The following is a 26755-nucleotide window of genomic DNA, read 5'->3' on the forward strand; positions in this document are numbered from 1 at the left end:
GAATATTTTGTTAGCCATTCGTTGCTCTTTATGATTGTATACATGCGTACTTGGTTCTGGTCATTGTATGCCTCATACTAACTATGAGTCTAGAATCTTGTGTTTTGTGTCTAGCACCGCAGTCCTGAACTCTCCTTGCACAATTGGAGCCTCGACACCCCCATTGTACCTGTGCGTCACGGGCTTGGAGCTGAGTGTGTTCCTTAGTCTACTGTTGCTTAGTCTATCGTAAAAACTGATGTTGATGTGGCAGTGCGTACAGATTTTTGTGATGTGGCAGCCAGCATGCAAGTGCTTTTCTAGGCAAACTCAAAGAGGGCAGTTTCTTTTAACAGTTGAAAGTTGAGTTGTTGTTAAAAGCTGTTTTGTTTTCTTTTAGCAACCACAAAGCGTATAAGTGAGCAGCCTATGTGCCAGTTGTAGCCAGATTCAGTGAGCGGGCCCACAGAGCAGTCTGACACAATTTTTTTTATTAATACTAACACATACAACTAGAGCGCCTGTTTAGGGGCCAATGCCTTTGAGAGGCAACTCTGCCCCTCTGGTGTCCTGTGCAGGTATCTCTTTAGTTGTTTCCAATATTGTTGTGGTTTGATATCTGTTCCATTCATGACCGCTTGTGTGTCTCTCTAGTTGTAAACGTTAAGACTTCACTAAACTTAAGGTTGTGTCTCGTCTTCTGGTGTGTTTGAACCTTCCAACGTTTCATAACATTCTAAGTGCCCACTGTCTTGCCAGCTTCAAATAGGCATGCCTACAGATACATTTACGAACTATAAGGTGTAAGTCATTTTCTTCTGTTTATACACAAGAAACAAAGAAACTTTCTTAGCCGAAGGATGAAATATTCAACCCTGAAACCTTAAATACCCCAACATGTTTCTGGTGATTTAGACCTGGAGCCCTCACAATGGCAGGTTCCTGGTGCTGCTGCAGATTTGCGCCCTTGGGAAGCTGCAGCTGTTTTCAGCCAGGCCTAGCTGTTTGCAGATGTGGCCTTACCAAGTGATACACTTGGGCTGGCTGTGCTGTTTGCAGCCCTTGTGCTAACACAGGCAGGTTACCTACACAATTCTCTTCGGCACATTCCTATGTCCAATAAAGACCATTCTTACTTGTACACTAAAAAAATCATCATTAGGACTCTAATTCACCTTCTTGGTTTGTGCACACACGATAATTCTCTTTACTCTCTAAACCACCCACAATTCCTTCTCCTCCTCAAAGGAAACTTAATGCATGGCGAACGAATTAAATGGTGGTCGAGGTAAATTAAATACAAACAACATGTCCATATTTCTCTGCATTGCAATGAGAGCCATTAAATATATATATATATGGTCATCCAAAGGAGCTGCACATCACCTTTACACAAGTAATTTTGTGAACACACTAACCATGTCAGTCATCACCTACTTCCAGACATTTTCAAGCTAGCTCATGTAACGAGGCTATAACAGTCACAATATCTGCACAGGTCATCGTTGTTTAAAACACGGTCTCTTTCATACATGAGAAGCACCTTTCGGAAAGTATGTGGGCAATATTTATCAGAAACATAGTAAAACAAATTGACCTTCTCTGAAACATGATCCCTCTCTTCAGGCTTTTCGTCTTTGAAAGGATGTGGTTCATAGAGAATCTCATCTTTGACCCTGCTTCGTAAAAAAATTAAACCAAATTGACTAATCAAGCGACCTTGAGGGGGAAAAAAAGTATTTGGTAGCCTTTAGACAGTATTTTCCAATTTTCAATATACACGCTAATAAAGTGCCTAGACAACTCCTTGTGAGTCTGTGAGAGAGAGAGAGAGCAAAGTATCTATGCCAAAAAAACATGAAGAACAGGACATATTGAAAATACACAAGCATGCTATAGCCAAGAAAGCTTGTTTTATACTTCCAAACAGCAATCTTGCACACAAACGATGGAATTCCTATGTGCACATGCCATTAGCAATGCGTTTGGTCATTAGTAAGTATCTTATTGGGAAGTTAACTGTCTTTGGTCGCTTCTTGGGAAAAGTCATGGGGTGCCATACAATGGCACAACTTCGTTATGGCTTTCACAAGATTTCTTCAAAGATTCGTTGGAATGGCACAGCACCTGCGAACTCTTTGATTCGAGAGCAAACCAAAGTAACAGGGAATGGGCAGGACGGACCCTAAATGTTCCGAAACGGCGTTCCGGACAGGTCCGGCTACCGAAACGGAGTCAAGAACGGAACGCCGTTCCAGAACAGGGTGGTGTAACCGGAACAATGACCCGGAACGGGGCGGAACAGCACCCGGAAACTCAGTAAACATTGGAGTGCTGTTTCCTTGGAGCCACTCGCTAGTAAAGAACCCAGACATCATACTTCCTTTTGAAGTGTGGCTTGTGATTCATTGATTTTGTAGAGGATGTTAGCAAGGCTATAGTGTCATGGGTGCAGGACAGACACTTAGTTCAGTAGTTGCAATTGGGCTTGAGTTCACACTAGGCGGACTCTCGCCTGGGCAGTGACGCGTGGCAAGTGTTACGATGGTGGTCCAATGGACACCGTGGCCAGATCACCACCACCTCAGTTAGGAGATAGGCTTAGCTGGATTGGGATATCTGCCAACTATTGGTGACTCTTAGGAGATACATATGAGTGGTTGGTTCCAGTCGTCGAGACGCACGATCTACTATTGTGTGGTCAGTCATCTAGAGTCTCTTATCAGAGTTCTACACAGCACGTCTGCACCATCCATGCACAGTTGAGCCTCGACACCCCCATTGTACCTATGAGATCTAGGCTGGAGCTGAGTGTGCTGCCATGCCAGAGTCTGTATCGGCTTCTTTGAGTTTGTCGATGTTCGTGATGTTCATGATCTGCTAAGTCATACTGTTGTTGCTCTGTTGTTCTTTGTCTTTTGTATTTTCATTCTATGGAGTGAGATAGCACGCACATTGCACTGAGGAGCACCCCCACTACAAAGGGCACAAAACATTATCTCCGCTACAGGTGCTCTCATTTTTGGCACGCCCGCCGGTGGGACCTCAACAGAAGTCTCACTCCGTCGAAAGTCGAGTCGAGGAGCTACCTGGCTTAAACTCTCTGTATCACTCGGTTTGTTGACACAGGTTTGAGCTTGGTCCTCTCTGCTTCTCCCTCAACCTGCTTAGTTTGCAACCTGCTCGTCTAGACCTGCTTGTCTAGTCTCTCGTCTTCGTCTAGCAGTCTCTAGGCTGGGTCTAGTCCTCTCTCGTCCAGGTCTAGCCAGGCTCGGTCTAGTCTCTCTGGTCCAGGTACACCCAAGTGGTCCAGTCACTCACCTTGGTCTAGTCTCTCTCCTCCAGGTCCAGCTAAGTTGTATAATCTCTCTTGCCTTGGTCTAGTGGCGATTGGACCAGTTTTCAGCAAGTTAAAGGTCTTCATGCCCAAAGCTTGGGTGGGCTTTTGGTTACTGCTTGACACATACAAGGCAGTCAAAAGAGCGACAAAGCCCACTGTTAAGTCCTCTGAAGTATTACCACAGGAAGCATCAACCCTTCGTGCCCAGTAGAAGTCCACCTGTCCCATTACCCTTACCTTCCCGACCTTGCCCTGCAACTATCTCCAGTCCCTCAACCAGTTCTACACCCCCCCAATCACCCCCATCAATAAAATTCTCATCCCCTGTGTTACAGCAAGCTCCAATGCAACAAGCTCCTGCACAGACAACCATGGAGGAGCTCACAAGCGTTCTAGCTAAGGTGAATATTAAGTTTCCGACTTTCAAGGGTCTCTCCACAGAGGATGCTAACGACCATGCCTGGAGGTTTGTTTCTCTCTGAAGAGGTCATGGCCTCAACCGAGAAGATGACTACTTAATACTCTTCCCATCTACCTTGGATGGCTTAGCAGACAAGTGGTACAGCCAGTTTGCAGAGAACCACTTTGCGACTTGGGCCACTTTACGCCAAGAGTTTTGTGAATCTTTCAGACCTGGGGTCTTTCAAGAGAAGGTCCTGGATGAGTTGGCAAACCTGATGCTCCAACCAAATGAGACTTTTGCAGAGCTCATGACCAAAACAAAGTCTTTGGTCGCCAAGCTTCCTCAGCAACCAGGTGAATTTATCGTTAAGAAATGGGTGGAGAAGGCTCTTCCCAAAACCTCTTTTCAAAAACTCAGAGAGAATCTCCGACCTGACGCCAACCTGGAGGAGTTTGTTGCGGCTGCTACTAAAATAGAAAGAGCTAGGAAGCTGTTCAACGACTCCCCTCAGGTAGAGACCCCCTCAGTGTTTTTGGAAAGTCCTTCTCATCTGTTAACTTCTTTACGCAGGGAACTAGAATCCCTAGAGTTACAGCGAGCTCTTCAAGGGGAAAGGTCCTTCTCTCTTAGACAAGAAAAGCCTCCACATCACGAGGCATTGGAACAGATCAAGCGCGAGCTAGAAGAGCTCAAGGGTCAGCAAGAGACTAAGGCTACGGTTTGGTGTAGCTCATGCCGCTCTCTAGGGCACCCTCCACAGGAATGCCCCCTTCGGGTTTATTGCCACTTCTGTGAAAAATCTAGACATGAGGACAAGGACTGTTACTACCTCAAGGGATTGCGACAAATACAGCAAAGTCTTGGTCCTACTCTTCAACAAGGGCCAGCAATTGCATCCAACATGGTTTCGCCTTGTGGCCATCCACACCATATGCCACCTTTGCTGACAGCCCCTCCTATGCAAGGTATGCCAAGTACTTTTCCGTCTCAGAGCTTTTATCATACCCTTGCTCCCTAATCACCTCAAAGCTTCTATGCCTCCACCTCCAACTCAATGCACCAGGAGCAAGGACCACCTCGCCCTTAACGACTCCCCTCAGGTAGAGACCCCTCAGTGTTTTTGGAAAGTCCTTCTGATCCGTTAACTTCTTTACGCAGGGAACTAGAAGCCCTAAAGTTACAGCGAGCTCTTCAAGGGGAAAGGTCCTTCTCTCTTAGACAAGAAAAGCCTCCACATCACAAGGCATTGGAACAGATCAAGCGTGAGCTAGAAGAGCTCAAGTCTCAGCAGGAGACTAAGGCTATGGTTTGGTGTGGCTCATGCCGCTATCCAGGGCACCCTCCACATTAATGCCCCCTTCGGGTTTACTGCCACTTCTGTGAAAAGTTAGGACACGAGAACAAGGATTGCTACTGCCTCAAGGGATTGCGACAAATACAACAGAGTCTTCGTCCTACTCTTCAACAAGGGCCACCACCTACATCCAACATGGTTTCCCCTCATGGCCATCCAAACCACATGCCACCTTTGCTGACAACCCCTCCTATGCAAGGTATGCAGAGCACTTTTCCCTCTCAAAGCTTATATCATACCCATGCTCCCTCTCACCTCAAAGCTTCTATGCCTCCACCTCCAACTCCATGCACCACGAGCAAGGACCACCTCGCCCATTGAATCGGCCCATTTTGTGCTACAGATGCGGGGAATATGGTCATTACCAAAGCAAATGCCCCCTGCCCAAAGGGTCCCCTCCCTGCCGTCATTGCCCTGAAACGAAGGATCACTACAGTAAGTATTGCCCGTAACTTCTTGCATCCACGGCTTCGAACCCAAGTCAAAGCCCGATCGAGTTTACCTTTCCCAAGATCAATTAGATAGCAGTTAGCACCATTTCCCATCCGCCCCCTTCTACCCATGTGGTTACCCCTCAAGATAAGCAGCAGTTGGTAGAGGAGCCAACGGCCGTCCTCACTCGGGCCCAGAGACACGCTCTCGGTCTTAGCATTCCAGCACGTTCAACTCACCCACCCATTCTCACAATAGTGGATACCTTGCCTTCAGCTGTTGACAAGCCATCACCCAGTGACAAGCAAGAATCCAAATCTTTGCTCTCCGATATTGATGAAGCTTTCTTGGAAGCAGTTTCCGATCTACAAAAGATGAAGGTCCGAGAGAAACCACTGGTAGAACAAGAAAAGCTTACAGCAGAGACAATCTTGAAGACACCTTCCAACAAGTGTCCCTCTATGACATGCTGCGTCTAGATGCAAGTTTTAGAAGTGACACCCTTGCAGTTATTCAATCACTTTACCCCAGAGAAGGTCCTAGTGGCGGGCACCACCCAATGCAACCATCAGAGTCCTATATGATATCCCATCCCGCTGCTCCCCTCACTGATTATAGAAGCCCTCGTCTCACCGTGTCCGTCTTGGGGTGGCAATTCTTACGAGTGATAGTGGATGGTGGATCTGCTGGCATCAACCTGATGCCCGAGTTCACTATGTTAGCTCTAGGTCTACAGCCTACTCGCCCTGCTCACTTCAGTTACATTGGCCGACCAACGGACAGTCTACCCAGTGGGCATAGTGGACAAAGTGCCTCTACAGGTACAAGACTTCACCTTTAACTTGGATTTGTTGTCGTTCGTCTTCCCCAGGTTGAGGGAGGATTTCCCTTGCTCATCGGTAGACCATGGTTGCGACACACTAAAGCACTTCATGATTGGGAAACGATGCCATGTGGATACTTACTCCTGGCTCCCCAATGCAACCCATTCGCCTAGAAGGAAGCATGGATCATGTGGTGCAGTATAGTTCTTTCTCAATGGAAACCAACCCTGAACAAGAACAGCCTATTAAACCTGAAGGGTCAGAGGAAGATCTGTTAGAGTGGTTGGAAGCTACCAAGTCTATGCCTTGTTTTTTTTTTAGAAAAAGATCCTTCTATTAGTTAATGAAAACTGCCCATAGGGCTACATCCACCTCTGCAAGAGAGGGCTACAACAAGCATGGTTGGGAGACTCTCCCAATGAAAAAACAGCATATGTACAATGGGGCTAAATCAAGAGATGGGAGGAGGGAAAAGCCACACAGGTGGACAGTAGTGCCATCTGAGCACCCCCTGGACCATGGAGTAGAACGGCCCAGGGCGCCAGAGTCGAAGGAAAGCCTCGCGGCGCTCCCGCATGCGGTCGGAGATGCCCTGTAGTCCCTCAAGCTGTCCTCTGAGAGTATGGATCAGCTCTAGCCAAAAGTCACGAACAGTCTCTGCTGGTGGTAAAAGGTGAGCCTCAGAGATGCGGAAACAACGGGCCCGCCAGATGAACCAGAGAGCTAGGCCGCTGATGAGCTCCCAACACTCCGCTCTCTCACTGCTCCACTCCTGTGGAGTAAGGTCTGTAGCAGGCTGGAGTGTAGGTCGACCCCCCTGTATCACTATCATCCTGCTGGTGGAAGATAGCTCAAACTGAAGTGCCGGGCCCATGAGGGTGGACCAAGCCGCTGCCCCCCAAGTGTACTGTCGAGCCATGGAGAGGGCAGGCATCAGCCGAAGAACTCGTAGCCACACCTGCTGGGCTGAGGGACAATCCCAAAGACAGTGACGCTGACTCTCCACCAACTGGTCACAGGCTGTACATGCGGCCGAGAGACCACTATGTACAAGCCAGCTCCCTACTGCTGTGGCTCTGTGTGCAACCAACCACTGGAACAAGGTGACTCGCCTCGGCTGTCTGGAGTCCCACAGCCTCTGCCAAAAAGCTGCCAAGAACTCAAGTGTGAGACCCTCCTTCTGCCAATGACGTGCTGCAGCGGGGCGGGCCTCACTCTGTGCTGCAAGTATATGACATCCAAGCCGAACAGTGTACTGAAAGAAAGGGACTCCTGGGCGGTCTGCAGAAGAGAATGGGTTCCTCCATAGCCACTCACCAGGATCCCACTGTACTCGTGCCAGTGGACAGCACTCCCAAGCCCATAGCCTCCAGTGTCCTGTCTCAAGAGCTGTTGGGTCAGGGTCTATGACGCAAGTCCTCCCACAGATGCCCACAACTCGGATCCTCTGGAAACAACACTCTCCTACCTGCGGGGCCTCTACTGCAACTCTCTGTAGTCCTCCCCCACCCTGAAGCTCGAAGAACAGGGCTGGGACAGTCTCTGAGCAAGCCCTGACTGAAATGAGAACCTCCAGTCGTGTGATGGCTCCCATCCACCGGGGTGCCACTGGCTCGAGAGGCGTGAGCCAGTCAGTTGGAACTGACTCTGAGATGTCCTGACACATGCTCTAAACCCCTCTCATGCCCTATAGCTGGACAACCTGCACCTCCTCTAACAAACCTGTGAACTCTAGCCAGTCACCTAGAGAGCGCGTTGGACCTGCTGCCATGGGACCCCAAGAAACATGAGGCCTACTCCCAACCAAGTGGCCTCGCTGAGTGCTAACCATGGGGTTCCAGACGAGGGGCTGCCGTAGGCGCTCCTCCGTGCACGTCGGCTGTCTCTGCTCTAGGCCACACCGTAATAGCTCCCAAGAACGAAGCAGACTCACAGCGAATCGGTCCTCCAAGTCTCCTGCTCAAACCAACTCGACGCAACTCTGTAAAGATCCATCTGGTCGAAGGTTGCCAAGGGCCTCCTGACTGAGGCACCCTGGCACGAAGCCTCTGCAACAAGAACTCCTTCCAGGGCTCCTCGCCTGGAAGAAGTCCTCTGACGACGAACTTCCCAAGAAGGGCTCTGCTCTGCTGTGCTGGATCAATGATCCCAAGCCCTCCCTGAGAACAAGGAAGTGTGATGACCAACCAAGCCACCTTGGCTCGGGCAATCTGACTGTCGCGACCTGACCAAGGGAAGTTCCTGATCAGCCTCTGTACCTGGCTGATGCAAGAACTCGAGAAGATCCAGCAAGAAGTGATGTACCACATAGTCGCCAACAACACCTGGTTGGCAACTACTACTCTACCAGCCAACGAAAGTCGGGCTGAGCTCCAATGTAACAGCTTTCTCCTGATGGACAGGAGAAGAGGAGCAATCTGCTGCTCGGGGGACAAATCCAAACCAACCTGACAACCCAAGTACCGAGCTGCAGTCCCTGGAGGAATCCACCTGAAACCCTCTCCTGGCATCCAATCTGGCACAGGAGCACTACCAACCGAGAAAGCCACTGTCTTTCTCCAGTTGATCAGTGCGCCCGATGCACAGCAGAAGGTCTCCAAAGCCTGCCCACATCTGTGTAAATTGGCCTCCTGGCCCTCTAAGTACAAGGCTGAGTCGTCGGAAAATTCAGCATCCAGAATCTCATCTCCCCGTAGAGGGAGTGCTAAGCCCCTCAAACCAACCTGCTGTGACACCAAAAATCTGCTCATCGCCTCCGCATAGAACAGAAAGAGAAAGGGGCCAAGAGGACAACCCTGTCTGACCGATCGTGTGAGCATGAAGCGCTCACCTCTACCTCCTGCCAAAAGCACCTGACTGTGAGCCTGTCTGTACAAAGCTGACACCCCTCTGATCCAAGCCTCTGAGAAGCCCATCCTGCGTAGCGTGCCCTCTAGAAAGTCCCAGTCGACTCTGTCGTACGCCTTCTCAAAATCGAGAAGAAGAATCACAAGGTCCTCCCCACGGAGCCGTGCAAGGGCAGAAGCCTCCCAAAAAGTGAAGATGTTGTCAAGGATACTGCGTTCCTTGACAAAACCTGTCTGAGTCCCATGTATAAGGCTCTCCAAAAGTGGCTGAATCCTCAAACTCAGAGCCTTGGCAAGAATTTTGTAGGCTGAGTTGAGAATGGTGATGGGGCGCCACTGTCGAATCTCATCCAAGGAGCCACCCTCCTTTGGAATGAGGTAAATCAGGCCCTCACTCATGCTATCCGGCATCACTCCTGTGTGCAGAATGTACTGAAAGGCACTACAAAGATCTGGGCCAAGCAGGTCCCAGTACTCCAAGAAGAAGCTGGGAGTCAACCCATCCTCACCTGGACAGCTACCACGAGGGAGGGCCCTAAGAGCCGTGTGCAGCTCCTCAAGCTGAAGAGGTAACTCAAGCCTCTGCCGCATCTCCTGAGTCACAAGACAGGGCATCTGTGCCCAAACCTGCTCCCAGCATACATCCCGTCTCTCTGACTCGGGCTCAGCCGACAGTAGCTCACGGTAAAAGTCAGTAGCGATTGCACGCATATCCTCAGGCTCACAAACAACTGACCCATCGGGTCTCCTCAACTGATTGACCTTGGCATGCGAGTGCCGAGGTCCCACTGTCTCAAAAAAAACACCTGTCACCTTGTCACCCACCTGAGTCCACTGAGATGCCTGTCGATGAAAGGCAAACTCATGGCGCCTCTCCTCTGTGCAAGCAAGCTCCTGTCGAGCCTGCTGTAACTGCTCCTCCAACCATGGATTGTCTGGATGCTGCTCCTGCATCCTATGTAGTGAAGCAATGCCTCGTCTGAGACGCTGCTCCTCCTCTCTCGCTGCAGCCCGTCGAGCCAGAGACTCCTGGAGAAAGAAGTGGCTAAGCTGAGCTAGGCCTGAGGCCACTCTGTCTGCAGGTGGAGACTGGCTGTCCATGCCCTCTGTCCATAGAGCCTCGACCCTCTCTCTGAGTGCTGAGTCCAACAAGACCTGCTCTGGGATGCGAAGCATCGTGCTCCCACTCCTCTGCCTATCTGCCACTGTGAGAATCACTGGTGCATGGTCCGAGAAGGATATCCCTGCCAGGATGCCCACTGATCCCCCCAAGTCACTGAAGTGGTCACTAGTGTAGAAGCGATCTATGCGCGATAGATTCACTCCTCCCACTCCGCGGTCCGATTTAGAGAAGGCAAGACTCTCTGGAGGCCTCACAAAGCCAGAATGCTGCCATGTATCCGAGACCCTCAGCGTCATACAAAACCTCTCCCAAGCTGCTAGCTCGACTCCATGCACAGTAGCATGGCTGCCTCCGATCCTGTCAGAAGGGTCCTCCAACATGTTGAAGTCCCCTCCTACACACCACTGGTCAACCTGTGGCAAAGACTCAACAATCTGTGACCAAAACTCTGCACGAGCACTCGCCACATTGGGCGCATAGATGTTCAGGAAACCCACAAGGCTACCCTGAACCTACATAGTAATCCACTGAGCCCTGCCTGGTACAATAATCCCTCTGTCCACAATGGCCTACTGTAGTAAGTCCGCAATAGTCATACATACCCCACCCTGGATGCCTCCAGGTCCAAAAGCAGCTGACCAAAAGGTATCATAGCGTCCACGCAAAATCTGACCACATCGCCGAATGCGGCTCTCAGACAAATGGTGCTCCTGAAGCATAAGGAGATCAATCTCGCCTCCCACAAGGCAACGCTGAAGCTCCTGACGCAATCGGCCCCGCTGTCGCTGAAACTGGGGCCCACCTAGTCCCTGCACGTTCCACGAGACGATCCTCATGGGGAGCGAGAGAGAACAGATGCTGCCGCAGCAGCAAGACGAGCTATCTTCGAAGCAGGCTTGGATGGGGAGTAATCCGCATCTGAGCGTCCTCTAGATAGGCGAGACTGCAATGAGTGCCTAGTCCAAGCCCAAGCAGAGCGAGCCGTGCGTAAAGCAACCTCCTCTGTCCAGGAGTCCTCATGAATGAATACATAGCAAGCCAAACACTGCGTATCAGCAAAAAAGTACACCACAATGTGTCTACATCCTGCTGAGTCTGGGGGTGTCACCGCAAACTTGGCCAGTGGCCACAACGTCTGCAGCAAATCTGTAACGCCAAGTTCTCCCATGTGGTGAGAGAACTCGAGAACCTGTGTATGCAACCATCCCACCACTGAGTCGAGGGACCACTCTGTCTCAGTCCTGCCACAGAGGGGGAAGGAGAAACCAATTACTGAGTCCAAGGCCTCTGTCCCCCTAGCGGCGAGGAACAAAGCGTGGACTCTGAAGCAGGCTGCCTCGTGGTCTGCTGCGGAGTCGCCAAGAAAACGAGTAAACCCGTAATCGAAGAAATCCCAGCGGCGTCGGAGGTCAATGCTCGTCAAACCACGCGGGATAGCTGCAAGAGAAGATGTCTGAAACTGCAGAGGGGGCCGCATGAAGGGCTGACCCTCTCTCGCTAGGCGACTCGTGGCAAAGGCGCTGCCAAGAGATCTCCTAGCCGCCGGCGAGGGTCCAGTCTCCTGAGCCGACTGAGGTACTGAAGCAGGAGGAGGGGGAGAAGGGGCTGGGGGGGGCGGGGGAGAGGAGAAGCGGGGTGGGGCAGCAGAGACATGGGGGGGGCGAGGTGGGGGGTGAGCGGTAGCAGAGGGCGGGGGAGGGCATGAGGAGGAGGAGGGGAGATCGAAAGGCGGAGCGGCTGGCGAGGGTGAAGGATAGGTGGAGGCTCCTCCTGCTCAAGAGGCCCAAAGCGGTTCCCCGCGGGAACCCACTGCTGCTGAGTAGGCACCTGGGGGCCACTCTGAGTGCCAGGCTGACGCTGTGGCCCCTGGCGTCGACGGCCACGGGCCTGCTGCCACCCCCCCTCCGCTGGAGCACCAGGCTCGGAGGGTGGCGTTGAATCTGTGCTCTCTGTCGCTGGCTGTGGCTACGGCCCAGCCTTGGCAGGTTGGGGCTGAGGCTGGGGTGCGGGTCGTGGTCTCCTCCGTGGACAGGCCTTCGCTAGGTGGCCCATCTGTCTGCAAATGAAGCACTGGTTCGGGAGACCCGAGTACTCCACACTCTGTCGAAACCAACCCCCACTCACCCGAGGCAAAAGGATGACCTTCGGGAGCGTGTGGGTATCTCTGACCAAAACTCGAACTGAAGGGATGCAAGCCGCCTTGGCAGCTACTGATGCTGCCGTACGAGGTGTCTCCAGGACTGTCCCGATGGCGGAGCCAATCCTGGAGGGAAGTGGTAGGTACTCCCTCCGTAAACCCGGAAAGCAGGCAGAGATGGGGATGTCTGCCTCCTCTACTAGCACATCCGAAGTCGGGTCAAAACCATGTCGCCACTGTCAAAAGTGGGCGCGTGATGCTCGGATGGCCAGTGGACTCATAGCAATGACCTTGGAAGCCATCTCGGAAGTCTCGAACTCAATCTGGTAGTACCCCCGTCCGAGAATCTGGACATCCAAGATCTTGCCCACCTCTGAGAGAAGGCGGGCCTGGAGAAGGTCTCGCAGCCCTCCTCTGCTAGGTCGAGTGCCGAGAACCTTACAGATGACCGAAGTCGCCTGCAATCTCTCTACCTCTGCCGCAAGGCTCACTTGCTCTGTAGGCGAGAGAGCAAGTCGAATGGTGGGCTCAGCGGGGTCGGGCGAGGGGGCTTCATCAGAGTCCCTCTGTGGCGAAGCTGGAGCCTCCATTTGTGTCTGCTGCTGTAGGGGAGGGACGGAGAAACGTAGTCGAAAAACGAAGCTTTTGCAGGACCGAACCCGTCACTGGTACTGGCGAGGCCCGACAAGCAGGATGGCCGTCGTGAGGTAGGATTGGGAGGCGGGGCTGGGGGGCTGAGGCAGAAAACGGGGCGGCAGGCGAGAGTGGGGGAAAGCTGGCGAGCAGGTGGGCAGGGTGGGCATAGGGCTGCGGGCAGGCTGGGCAGCGCGCTGGCGTACGCGCAGCAGGTGCGGGCGGCGAGGGCAGGGGGGAATGGGCAGCGGTGGCGCGCGAGGGTAGGGGGGGGAGGGGCAGGGGGAGGGTGCGATGGCGAGTGGGTAGCGCAACAGCAGCAGCGAGCTCAAAGAAGTCGCAGTCTATGACTTGTTATGGACTATCTATTCAACCTTTGCCTGAGGTCACACCCTTTTCCTATGTTCCTACCGTAATTGAGCCCAATGAGCCACTTGAGCCAACAACTAGCGTAGAAGTCACAGAAGTTGATTGCTCAGTTGGCCTTTACTAAAAGCATTCACACTGGGAAAGCTCGCGAAGGAGCGGAGTAGGACTGCTACCATTATGACAACTCAAGTGGTATCGGCTATGTTTTCATTGTGTCTGTGTCTCTTGCTTTTTTCTGTTGTCTGTTGTTTCCTACTCGCCCCTACCCACCCCCTCACACTCACTCACCCGTACCCACTCTCTCACTCCCCTCGCCCCTTCTCTCCCCTTACTCGGCCCTACCCACCCCCTCACACTCACTCGCCCCTACCCACCCTCTCACTCCCCTCGCCCCTACTTCACAATATCCTCCACAAAGAAATAGAAGGGTATTGGTAAATTCTAATTTTGAGCTGTCTTGAAGAATACCGAAGAAAATTTCGCGAATTCAAGTGATGACGTGAGCCCGAAAGCCTTCTGCTAGCCAACTCTTAGCCTTTTGGCCCATTTACAGTCCCCTTGTGACTTTCAAGCTTTTGTTCATGCTGGCACATTCTTCCATTTCTGCTTCTGGCAGATTATCTCTCGTGCTGGCAGTATCAATACTTCTTCATCATCTCCTACAGTTGACTACATCCCTCTCCCTCAAAACTTATTATCTTCTCTACACGCAGCTTCTTCAGTCTAGTTGGTCTACATTTTCCTCTGCCAGTTTCAATGCCCTCTCTAGTTTCAGTATTCTCTGTGAGTTGTTATTTTTTCAGTGTTTGTCTCACCAAGACGGTCAGTGGTCTTGTGGCGGGCAACCTGTAGCAGCGCTACAGTGTCATGGATGCACGACAAACAGTAGTTAAGTAGTTGTAGTTGGGCTTGAGTTCACATTGGGCAGACTCTCGCCTGGGTAGTGACACATGGCAAGTGTTACGATGGTGGTCCACTGGACACCGTGGCCAGATCACCACCACCTCAGTAAAGAGATAGGCTTAGCTGGATTGGGATATCTGCCAGCTGTTGGTGACTCTTAGGGGATACATATGAGTAGTTGGTTCCAGTCGTCGAGACGCATGATCTACTTTTGTGCGGTCAGTCATCTAGAGTCTCTCGTCAGAGTTGTACACAGCACGTCTGCACCATCCGTGCACAGCTGAGCCTCGACACCCCCACTGTGCCTATGAGATCTGGGTTGGAGCTGAGTGTGCTGCCATGCCAGAGTCTGTCTCGGTTTGAAGGGTGGTGAGTTGCACTACACCTTGGGGTAAAATCTCCTACACTCTACATGGTCCTTGCCAAAGAAGAATAAGCTTCTTTCCTTCTCTGGTAACGAGCTTGAAAGAGTAGCACCATGGAGCCTTGCACTGTTTTAGGCTTGCGAAGATGACACTCATGCCATGCTTTGCGATGAAGTTTCTCTGCCTGGAGTGTGTTTGAAGCTAACACTCTACTCTCTTCCAGCATGAATAGACAAGAGAGATGGGTAGAGGCAATCCTAGCTATGACAAGAAGGCTGCCCACCATAGATGATCCACAATTGAATTCAAATGGAGCAATGGCTTCTAAGCCAAGAGCCAGTTGAAAATGAGTTGTTGGTCGTTGCTTGAAAGGAGGTGCGATATGCCCAAAGGGTGCCAAGGATTACCTCAGGCCATCAAGTTGGATGCAAATGGCACGCTTTCCAGAGGAGTGCAATTAGAACCTTGTTAGTGCTCTCCGCTTTCCCATTTGCTCTGGGGTAGTATGAGTATGACTTGCGATGACAAATCTTGTAGTTGGTCAGTAGTGTCGAGATCATCTCGTTGACAAAGTGCCTGTCTTGATCATCGGTGATCTCAAGGGGACACCCAAACCTACAAAATATAGTCTCATACAAGAGCTTTACCACAGTGTTACCAGGGCAGTCGGTTGAGGCCTGCGTAATCTGTAGCAACTAGCAGATTGACTGGTTGAGTTAGGGGGCAAATTGGAGCAACTAAGTCTAAACCCCATCGTTCATAGGGCAACCATGCCATTGAAACCCATCAAGGATGGTTGGACTGCCTACTGGGTTTAGGTGCACAACGCTAATAGAGATCACAACCCTTCACATAAGAAATTACAACCCTAAATACATAGAGCCACCACAAACCACTCCGTAGAATGTTTTGTATTGTGATGTGACCATGGTAATTCCCACAAGTGGGACCACCGTGGGCATCCTCTGAAATATGCTCTACTTCATGAGGAGACACATCTGCACAACATAATTTGGTCCAGCCTTGTAGAGCTAACCACCAATCAAAGTAAATGGTCTAGACTTCAACAGTAATCTTCTTTTCAACAACGGGGAGACATTCTCTAGGTATAAGCCGGTGGACAACAAATGAAACACATCACCATACCATTCGAGGGTTGTGTCCACTTTGAACCGACTGCTATCTAGGAAGTCATCACCTGTTTGTACTTGAGAGAGGTGGTCAGCCATTACATGATTCTTCCCGGCGCGAAGAACTACTCTGAAATCAAGCTCTTGAAATAGAATTAACCATCGCCAAACCCGGCTGCAACTTGTGGCTTATTCGGCAGATAACACAGAGCATGATGATCAATAATTATTGTGAAGTGTACACCCAATAAATAATGACGGAATTTTGCGATGCATAAACAATAGCAAACCCTTCCCTCTTTGATGTGTTGTAGTTGCGCTCGGCTTTAGTGGGCAAGCAACTTGCATAGTGAATTAAGGCGATCAAGGTTGAATTCTTTGGTAGACTGAGTCAGTACAGTACCCACAGTAGTCTGACTAGCATTAGTATGTACATGGAGAGTGAGAGGACCAATCTAGGGCAACTAAAATAGGTGCCTCAGTCAGATGCTTTTATAGGTAGCAAAAACTTGGGCCTCAACCTTGGACCCCACGGAAAGGGTGCATCAGCATTCGTCACGCTCCATCTGTGTTTGAAGCCAAAGGCGAAGGGCTCGATGTCTAGGGTAAAAACATGTGTAGACACTGAGAGTCTAGTGGTTCAGCAATCATTGAGTCTAGAATGGTCCACACACTTTAGTTTATGCTATTTTTCTTCTAGTACATGATGTCATTTTCCTATTGCTATTTAGTTCCATTAGTTGTGATTTTGCTATCGCTATTTTAATTTAGAAGTTGTAACATGTTACGTCAGAGTGAGGTGTAGCAAGGCTACACTGTCATTGGCGCAGAACAAGCAGTCAGTTTCAGTTGGTCACATTTGTTCAGGAGTTCACACTGGACGGACTCTCGACTAGGCAATGACACATGGCAAGTGTTACTGATGGTGGTTTTGTGGACACTGTGGCAGATCACCACCACCTCAGTTTGGAGATAGGCTTAGCTGGATTGGGATAGCTGCTAGCTGTTGGTGACTTTTAGGATATACAAATGTGTGGCTGGTTCTAGTTGTCGAATCTATCATCATCACCTACTTTGTCTGGTCATTCGTCTCTTGAGTCTAGCACCTTGAGTTCATGCACATGCACATCTGCACCATCCTTGCAGCGTTGAGCCTCGACACCCCCATTTGTACCCGTGAGTTCTGGGCTGGAGCGGAGTGTGCTGCCATACCAGAGTCTGTACTGGTTTCTTTGAGTTAGTCGATGTTCATGTTGTTCAGGTTCCAGTGTTGAGTCGTAGTGTTGTTGCTCTGTTATTCATTGTCTTCTGTGTTTTCATTCGATTGGAGTGAGATCTCACGCACATTGCACTGAGGAGTACCCACTGTAGAGAGCACGACACATTATCCCTGCTACAACAGGTGCTCTCATTTTTGGCACGCCCGGTGGAACCTCAAGTGAAGTCTCACTCTGTCGAAAGTCTAGTCGAGAGCTACCTGGTTTAAGCTCTCTGTATCAATCGGTTGGTTTGCGCTGGTCTGGGCCAGCTTCAGCTTGGTCCCATCTAGTTTCCCATCGACCTGCTTAGTTCTCGACCTGCTTGTCTAGTCTCTCGTCCTGGTCTAGTAGTCTCTCAGCTTGGTTTATTCCCCTCTCGTCTAGGTCTAGCCAATAGGTCTAGTCACTCGCTCTGGCCTAGTGGAGTCTGGACTCTGGACCACTGTTGAGTAAGTTAAAGGTCTTCGTGCCCAAAGCTTGGGTGGGCTTTTGGTTACTGCATGACACATACAAGGCACTCAAGAGAGTGACAAAGCCCACTGCCAAGTCCTTTGAAGTACTACCATAAAAAGCGTCAACCCTTCGTGCCAAGTAGAAGTCCACCAGCCCCATTACCCCTACCTTCCCCTGCAGCTACCTCCATTCCCTCAACCAGTTCTACCCCTCCCCAGACACCCCCCTCGGTAAAGTTGTTACCCACGGTGTTACAGCAAGCTCTTGAGCAACAAGCTCTTGCACAGACAACCATGGAGGAGCTTACAAGCGTTCTGGCTAAGGTGAATATCAAATCTCTTTACCGAGGATGCCGACGACCATGCGTGGAGATTTGTTTCCCTCTGCCAGGGTCGTCGCCGGAGAAGATGCCTACTTAGTACTCTTCCCATCCACCTTGGATGGCTTAGCAGAAAAATGATACAATCAGTTTGCAGAAAACCACTTTACTACTTGGGCCACATTGAGACAACAGTTTTGTGAAGCTTTCAGACCAGGGGACTTCAAAGAGAAGGTTCTGAATGAGTTGGCCAAACTGATGCTCCAACCCAAAGAGACTTTTGCAAAGCTAATGACCAGAATGAAATCTCTGGTCGCCAAGCCTCCTCAGCAACCAGGTGAATTTATGGTCAAGAAGTGGGTAGAGAAGGCTCTTCCTAAGACTTCTCAAAAAAACCTTAGAGAGAGTCTCCGACTTGAAGCCACTTTGAGGCAGTTTGTTGTTGTTGCTACTGGGATAGAGGGGGCAACAAAGCTGTTTACCGACTCTCCTCAGGTAGAGACTACGTCTATACTCTTGGAAAGTTCATCTGACCCCTTGACTTCTTTACGTAGGGAATTAGAAGCCCTAAAATTACAGCGAGCTCTTCAAGAGGAGAGGTCCTTCTCTCTTAGACAGGAGAAGCCTCCACATCACGAGGCTTTGGAACAGATCAAGCGAGAGCTAGAAGAGCTCAGGTCTTAGAAGGAGACTAAGGCTATGGTTTGGTGTAGCTCATGTTGTTCCCCAAGGAACCCTCCACATGAATGCCCCTTCGGGCTTATTGCCACTTTTCTGAAATGTCTAGACATGAGGACAAGGATTTCTACTACCTCAAGGGATTGCGACAAATACAACAAAGTCTTGGTCCTACTCTTCGACAAGGGCCAGCTCCTGCATCCAACATGGTTTCCACCTATGGCCATCCAAACCACATGCCACCTTTGCTGATAGCCCCTCGTATGCAAGGTATGTATAGTACTTTTTCCTCTCAGAGCTTTTATCATGCCCATGCTCTCTGATCCCCTCAAGGCTTCTACACCTCAACCTCCGACTCCATGCGCCAGGAGCAAGGACCACCTCCCCCTTCGACTCACCCATTGAATCGGCCCATTTTGTGCAATAGATGGGAGAAATATGGACATTACCAAAGCAAATGCCTCCTACCAATAGGGTCCCGTCCTTGTCGCCATTGCCCTGAAGCGAAGGATCACTACAAAAATTATTGTCCCAAACTTTGTGCATCCACGGCTTTGAGCCCAAGTCAAAACCAAATGAGTTTACCTTCCCCAAGATCAATCTGATAGCAATTAGCACCATCCCTCAGCCGCCCCCTTCCGCCCATGTGGTTACCCCTCAGCCACCCCCTTCCGCCCATGTGGCTGCAGTTTGCAGAGGAGCCAGCGGGTGTCCTCACTCTGGCCTGGAGGGCCGCTCTCGGTTTTGGCATTCCGGTCAGTTCAACTCTCCCACACATTCTCACACCAGTGGATACCCCACTTTCAACTGTTGAAAAGCCATCCCCCAGTGCCAAGAAAGGATCCAAATCTTTGCTCTCTGATACTGATGAAGCTTTCTTGGAAGCACTTGCCGATCTACAAGAGATCAAGGTACTAGAGAAACCACTGGTAGAAAAAGAAAAGCTTACAACAGAGACAATCTTGAAGAACACCTTTCAACAAGTGTCGCTCTATGACATGCTGCAGCTAGATGCGAGTTTTCAAAGTGACACCCTTGTAGTTATTCAGTCACTTTACCTCAGAGCAGGTCCTGGTGGTGGGCACCTACCAGTGCAACCATCAGAGTCCTATATGATATCCCATCCCGCTACTCACCTCACTGATTATAGAAGCCCTTGTCTCACCGTGTCCGTCTTGGGGCGGCAATTCTCTAGAATGATAGTGGATGGTGGATCTGGCATCAACCTGATGCCCGAATTCACATATTGGCTTAAGGTCTACAGCCTACCCGCCCTACTCTCTTCACGGTTACATTAGCCGACCAGAGGACAGTCTACCCACTGGGCATAGTGGACAAGGTGCCTTTGCAGGCACAAGACTTCACCTTTAGCTTAGATTTTGTTGTGGTTCGTCTTCCACAAGTTGAGGGAGGATTTCCTTTGCTCATTGGTAGACCTAGCAAGAGGCATGGATCCCAAAGTGCAGCATAGTTCTTTGTCACTGGAAACAAACCTTGGATTGGGACAGCCTACTCCACCTAACGGGTAAGACGAAGATCTGCTGGAGTGGTTGGAAGCTACCAAGTCTATGCTTTCTTATGGAGTCTCTATTCAACCTTTGCCTGAGGATACACCCTCATCCAAATTTTCTACAATGTCGGAGCGAAATGAGCCACCTGAGCCAGCAGCCAATGTTAAAGATCTACAAGAGTTCACACACACATCAACCTAAACCCCATCTATGTCTGACTATTTGACCAAGCCAAAGTTATCCTCTGTATCTGCTGTGCTACACTTCACCAAGCTTCTTCAAGGCGGGTTACACCACAAAGATGTCGCCCTCAAAGTGGATGACCCAGCTCATGATGTCTCTCTACTCCTAGATGCGGCAACGCTTGGGCTCACTGCGGTAGGGTTGCCTGAGGGAGGTTGCCCTACCTCTTGAGTTTCTGCTTTCTGCTCATCCTCCCTTGCAATGGCAGGTTGCCATAATTCTTCACCATATTCTGCAATTCCCTCCATTTCATCAATTTTGCTCCACAACTTCTTCTTCAGACGTGTTGAACTGCATTATTTACTATTAGTTTCATTGTCTCTCTAGTTCACTATTCTCTCTCACCGGGACGGTGAGTGGTCTTGTGGTTGAGCAACCTGTCGCAAGGCTATAGTGTCATTGGCGTAGGACAGGCAATTAGTTTCAGTTGGTCATAGTTGGCTAGGAGTTCACACTGTACGGACTCTCGCCTGGGCAGTGACACGTGGCAAGTGTTACGGATGGTGGTCTAGTGGGCATTGTGGCAGATCACCACCACCTCAGTTTGGAGATAGGCTTAGCTAGATTGGGATATCTACTAGCCGTTGGTGACTCTTTAGGATATACATATGTGTGGCTGGTTCTAGTTGTCGAATCTATCAACACCTACTTTGTATGGTCATTCGTCTTGAGTCTAGCACCTTGAGTTCATGCACACGCATGTCTGCACCATCCTTGCACAGTTGGACCTGGACACCCCCATTTGTACCTGTGAGTTCTGGGCAGGGGTGGAGTATGCTACCATGCCAGAGTCCGTACTAGTTTCTTTGAGTTAGTCGATACTCATGCTGTTCCGGTTCCACTGTTGAGTCGTGGTGTTGTGCTCTGTTATTCACTGTCTTCTGTGCTTTCATTCTGTTGGAGTGAGATCTCAGGCACATTGGACTGAGGAGCACCCACTATAGAGAGCACGACAGGTTCTCCCTGCTACATGAGGTTTTGTGCACATTGCATTGAGAGAGACCCATTAAAGAGCACATATCACGGATCACATGACATATTTCTCCTTCTACATAGACTTTTGTCACGCTTTCATAGACTTCTGTCACGCTTTTTTATCCTGGCTCAAGAGTCATATTTGGGAGGCATAGGTAGTGCAAGCCTTTCTGTTGGTACTAAACATTTGAGACCGAGCAAGGATCCGAGGTGTTAGAGGTGTCATTGGCAACTTCCTAAATCAGAGTCTCTAGAACCGTGACCTACATAGAGTTTTGTTTTTTTTCCAAAAGAGAAAATCTTTCTATTAAAATCACCTCAAGGGCATAGACCCCAAGGTAGAATTACATCTGAATAATACAGAGAGAACACCATAAATGGTATCACCAAAAAATAAAAACCTAGGGCAATCTAAGATACAAGATTGCCTCAAATCAAGGCTAGATATGGGGGTTAAGTCTTGAAAGACCTCCTAGGCGTCTTCAAAGACTCAGCAGACTTCTTAGCACTTTCTACCAAAGAAGGAAAATGCCGCTCATAAGCTGAATTTATGCCTTCGGAACTGTTGCTGATATCCAAATCACTGCCTTGAGGATCAACTGGCGGATCGTGAAGAGCTGGTGAAGAAGTAGTATCCGAGGAGAGAGGAGAAACATTTTCTCTTCTTCTATACACAAGCTTTGGAGCCTCTATTCTCCTAGCTCGTCGTCTTCTTTTCTTCCCTTCCTTCCTCCTAGCTTTCTCTGCTTCACTTCTTCTCCTTACCAAGTGATCTTCCAATCCCCCATTCGCATGAAGTGCCTCTTGTTTTGAAGCTTGAGGCCTTTGATCAGGAAAAATCCTGCGTCGAGTACAATCTGCAGCAACATGGCCTTTTCTGCCACAAACAAAGCAGTGACCAGGAAGACCAATGAAGAAAACCCTCTGTAAAATTTCTCCCCCATGAATGGTCGGGAGCGAAATAAATTGCGGAGGATTCTTCGCCAAGGATGGGAAGAGCACCATCCTTATGGAGATTGTGCGATCCTCATCATCAGGAATCGCAGCATCTCCAACCACAAAACCCATACATCTCCCAATTTCATTAACATGCGGAGCAAATTCTGGAAGAAGTCCTGGGAATCTAGCTGTAACTGCAGTTCCACCTACAAGTCCATTTAGATCCATTCCCTATGTCCATTTGGCAAGAAAGCCTATGGCAAAATGAAAGTCCACAGGGCCCTGTGCTAAGACCTCCATGGCTTGACTTTTAGACTCGAACTGCACCCTGAAGAAGCCCCTCCCGAGAGGGGAGACATTCACAATCTTAAAATTGACGTGAGGAAGTGAAGCTTGAAAATAGTCCTTCAATAGCCTTGCTGAGCATAGACTTCCCACCACTTTACAGGCCAAAAAACAGGACTCCAAGCTTACGGTAGATTCGTGAATGGCGCGCAAGGTGTGAGAAGAAAGATGAATACCTATTGCAGAAGCGGAAGGGGGGGGTCAGAGGGCCTCATAAGGGTCTCCTGAAAAGGTTCCTCGAAGAGGAACGTCCGCCCCTGCAGCATCCATCTCCTTCCCGACATAGCTCTCCATATCAATCCTTTTGTAGCTTGGCGGGGGGGGGGGGGAGGGAGGGGATAGGCGACTAGGAGGGGAGGGCAAGGGTAAGGAGGCGAGCAACTAGGGATGGACGAGGTAGGGATGGGAGGCGAGCTGGGAGGGGGGGGGTGGGGGGGGGGGGGGTGTTTGGCGAGGGCAGCAGGCAGGGTAGGCGAGGGTCTGAAGCTGTGGTGAGGGCAGCAGGCAGGGTAGGCAATTAGGTAGGGAGGGCCAAGGGAGGGGGGGGGCGAGCTGGAAGGGTGAGGAGAGGGAGCAGGTGGGGATGGCGATGGAAGCTACAGGATATCAGTGCGCGGCAATCTTGGCCGATAAGGGAAACTCAGCATGACCTACATAGAGTTGACTCTTGCCCAAAGGATTACTTGGTATGGAGAGCTTTATGCACCTAGTGGTAATAGGATTTTTCATGTGCATGGACATGAAAGTACACAGTTATACCGCTCTGTTTTTCCAGACAAAAGGGAAAAAACAAGACCCGATGTTTTTGGACTCTTAATACCAAGCTTATCTGAAGAATAAGTACTATAAATTAAAGATCTGTGCAAGTACATAGACAGAAAGACTTGATCATGCATGGTCAGACCAGACAAGTCACATACTATGCTTAACAGGAATAGCAGCAGTCCTTTAATACTGTACAAAGTTTGACAAAAAAAATACCTCAATATGTAATTGATCTCCTGTATTTTAGCAGTTTTTTTGTGTATTTGATCAGATATCTGCATTTTGATGTCCCTTAAAGCAAGAAACTCTTTGTTGAATTCTATTTTCTGCTTGAAAACTGCTTCTTTCAACAGGAGCATTTCATTTCTTTTCTTCTTTGCATTTGTTTGTTGGTTGATTGGCCGTACATGCTCCAGATTTGACTTGAGTTTGAAATCCCCCATGTTGTTTTCAGCATACCTGATAGCTGCGATGTCATCTTCATTCTCAAATTTCTGTAAAAACAAGAAGACCATTTTTTCAAAATTCTTGCATCTCTTATGCCATTGCTGTAATAACAGGCTAAGCAGGAGAGATGAATAACCATATTCTGTTTCCCATCAATGTACTTCTCATAATCAGCAACCATTTTTTTCAATCGCAAGCGCCTCATGTCTTGCAATGCTGCTGAGTCCTGAGCCTTGAAGTGATGCTCCTCAGGATCATCATGATCAATTGTAGCTACATTCTTTCAAGAAAGAAAAAAACTTTGTCAGGTGATGTAGCAAGCACACAAGCTACAAATTTTATGGAGTAACTAAGATAGAAGTCATCAACAAGCTGCCACATGTGTTTACAATTTAGCTTGCAGCTTAGGTTGGAATAAAAATTGCACAATGTACCCTCTCCCTTGGAACCTCCTCTGGATCTTTGAGTAATGTCAAAACAGAAACCCTTGGTGCAGGTGGTCTCTCCTTCTGAGCATTTGCCTCATTGATTGCTAACTTTGAAGATACAGTCAAACTCTTAGGGTGGAGTATGCTGAAGAAATTGTCCATATGAGCTAACAACGTTTTAAGAGCTCATTACCTGAAGATCTGGATCAATTTTTTCTGTACGAAAGGTGGCAACACATGCACCTGTTTTGAATGCATGTAGAAGAATGAGCTCAACCTGCAAGCCAAAAGGTTCAAGATACCAGTAAATGAATGCCCTTCAATACCAAAGAGAATCTGTCCTTTTCTTAGAGTGTTGGAAAGGAGCTTGATTGTAAGAACAAAAAAACCAACAGGCATGGTGGAGTTGGCACAGGCAAGTCAACATGAGTTTTGGAAGGGTAAAGGAAATGTCACAGAGCGCAACAGAAAAAGAAAACTCAAAGGATGAGAAAGATTCCTATCTGCATCCTCTTGTGTTCTCTCATTCTGTTGTCTTGTTTCTTAAGCTTTGTACTCAGGACTCAAGCTTTTAGGGCAGATGCAGCCTCTGAGCGCATAAACCCAACAAATTGTTAATGCCAGGAATTAGCTTTTGCTAATTGGTATGGTGCAAATAGAGTTGCAGAGACAGTCTCAGCGTACAGCTCACTCCCTTTTTCCCTGGGCAGGGCACTGACGATTCAAGACATTGCTTTGTTATGCTGAATTTCTTCAGAGCCCTTAGCCCAAAAGCTTACTCAGTATGTCTGTGTAGGCGATTATAAACTATTACTTCCTAGTATCCTTCACATGGTTTTTCTAGTCGTATTGGTTGTTTCATCAGAAGAACTCAAGATATGAAGCACATGGCCTACTCATAAATGTTTTTCAAAGCCTCGGCAGATTCCAAAAATGTAAATCATGTATACAGAATGGATAGTGTGCAATCAAGGACAGCTTTGTTCCTTGTAAATAACCTCTGAAACTATCAGCAAAGATAGCCACCAAAGAAATAAACCTCAAATGCGTCTAATATGGCCCCTATCCCCGTAAGAATTAAAAATAAAAGCATTACGCATGGCCTATTCGAAAGCAATGATCATAGCATTTACATCTCTCCCCATAGAGTCGTCACGGCCAAAAAGGCACTGATTTGATAAATTACTATGCCTTCCTACTGCATGCTACACTGAATAAATAGAAGTTCATTCTTGATAGGCCACCGGGCAAGATATGAATAGGTTGTAGCAGGAAAAGTGTGTCATGCTCTCTACTATGGGTGCTCCTCCGTGCAATATGCGTGAAACCAACTCTAACAGAAAGATAAACACAACATAGCAGTGGAACAAACAGCTCAAAAGCACAACAACCAACTCAGAATTCAATGGAGCTTGATGAACTCACACAACCGGTACAGACTCTAGCTGGCAGCACACTCGACTCCAAGCCCAAGAGTCACAGGTACAATGGGGGTTTCGAGGCTCCAATTTGTAGGGGTAGTGCAGATGTGCAGTGTTGGACACAAGAGACACGACTCAAGACACAAGAGAAACCAAGAGCTTGCAAAATATCTATGACAGTCCAGCTATGTCTATCTCCGAACTGTGGTGGCAGTGCGCTGGCCACGGACTACCACCCATGCCACCCGTGTCTCTACTACGTGTCACTGTCTAGGCGAGTGCTGCTATCCACCCAAGTTGACTGCTTTTTGGAGCATAGAGACATCATGAGCCAGAGCTAGTGTTTGATCAATATTGAAATTTGCATATGCTTCTTGTAGCCATTCTTGAGGAAGCTCCTCAAAGGGTAACTCATCGGACACAGAGGTGAGCTTTGCCTTGATCAGACAGTCACACATAGAGGAGGTTGAGTGTTGGGCGAACTCGTGCAAAGGAGATTTCTTTGCTCCTCTATGGTTTATACGCTCACCGAGCCCAAAGGCTCATACTGTAGCAATAACTGAGTCATTAACCTCGATGACCTCGACACTTGCTTCCTGGCTAGGCTGTACACTGTGGCCAGCTACTATAAGGACATTGGAAGGTGGGGTATTCTCAGGCAAAGATTGAATAGAGACTCCATAACAAGGCATAGACTTGGTAGCTTCCTACCACTCCAACAGGTCTTCTTTTGGCCCGTCAGATGGAGTAGGCTGTTCGAGTTCGGGGTTGGACTCCACAACCAAAGAACTATGTTGCACCACTGGATCCATCCCTCCTTCAAGGCGAATGGGTTTCATTGGGGAGCCAGGAGTATGTATCCACATGGCATCATTGCCCCAATCATGTAGAGCTTTAGTGTGCCGCAGCCATGGTCTACCGATGAGCAATGAGAATCCTCCCTCAACAAGGGAAAGATGAACCACAACAAAATCCAAGGTAAAGGTGAAGTCTTGTACCTGCAGACGAACCTTGTCCACAATGCCCAATGGATAGATTGTCCCCTGGTTGGCAAAAGTAACTGTGAAGGAGGCAGATCGGATAGGCTGTAGACCTACTGCCAACATTGGGAACTCGGGCATTGGGTTGATGCCA

General features: G+C 49.2%; 1 protein-coding gene across 3 annotated transcripts in view; it reads right to left on the bottom strand.

Moving 5' to 3' along the window:
* The window catches only part of LOC147428061 (cilia- and flagella-associated protein 44-like), a 250945-nt gene that overhangs the window by 95172 nt on the left and 129018 nt on the right, over window positions 1-26755 (bottom strand). For all 3 annotated transcript variants that reach the window (XR_015186080.1, XM_086497688.1, XM_086497687.1), the window contains exons 19-23: window positions 24394-24477; window positions 24207-24308; window positions 23909-24052; window positions 23542-23819; window positions 1577-1655 (exon numbers count right to left, since the gene is read on the bottom strand). Coding sequence is in view for 2 of the 3 variants with exons in the window: in XM_086497688.1 (XP_086353814.1) it covers window positions 1577-1655; window positions 23542-23819; window positions 23909-24052; window positions 24207-24308; window positions 24394-24477 (687 nt within the window). In the remaining variant the exon portion in view is untranslated. The remainder of the gene's footprint in view (window positions 1-1576; window positions 1656-23541; window positions 23820-23908; window positions 24053-24206; window positions 24309-24393; window positions 24478-26755) is intronic.

This window comes from Adiantum capillus-veneris, chromosome 23 (genome assembly GCF_014529385.1).
Source record: "Adiantum capillus-veneris isolate H3 chromosome 23, ASM1452938v2, whole genome shotgun sequence".
In the NCBI taxonomy this organism is placed as follows: domain Eukaryota; kingdom Viridiplantae; phylum Streptophyta; class Polypodiopsida; order Polypodiales; family Pteridaceae; genus Adiantum; species Adiantum capillus-veneris.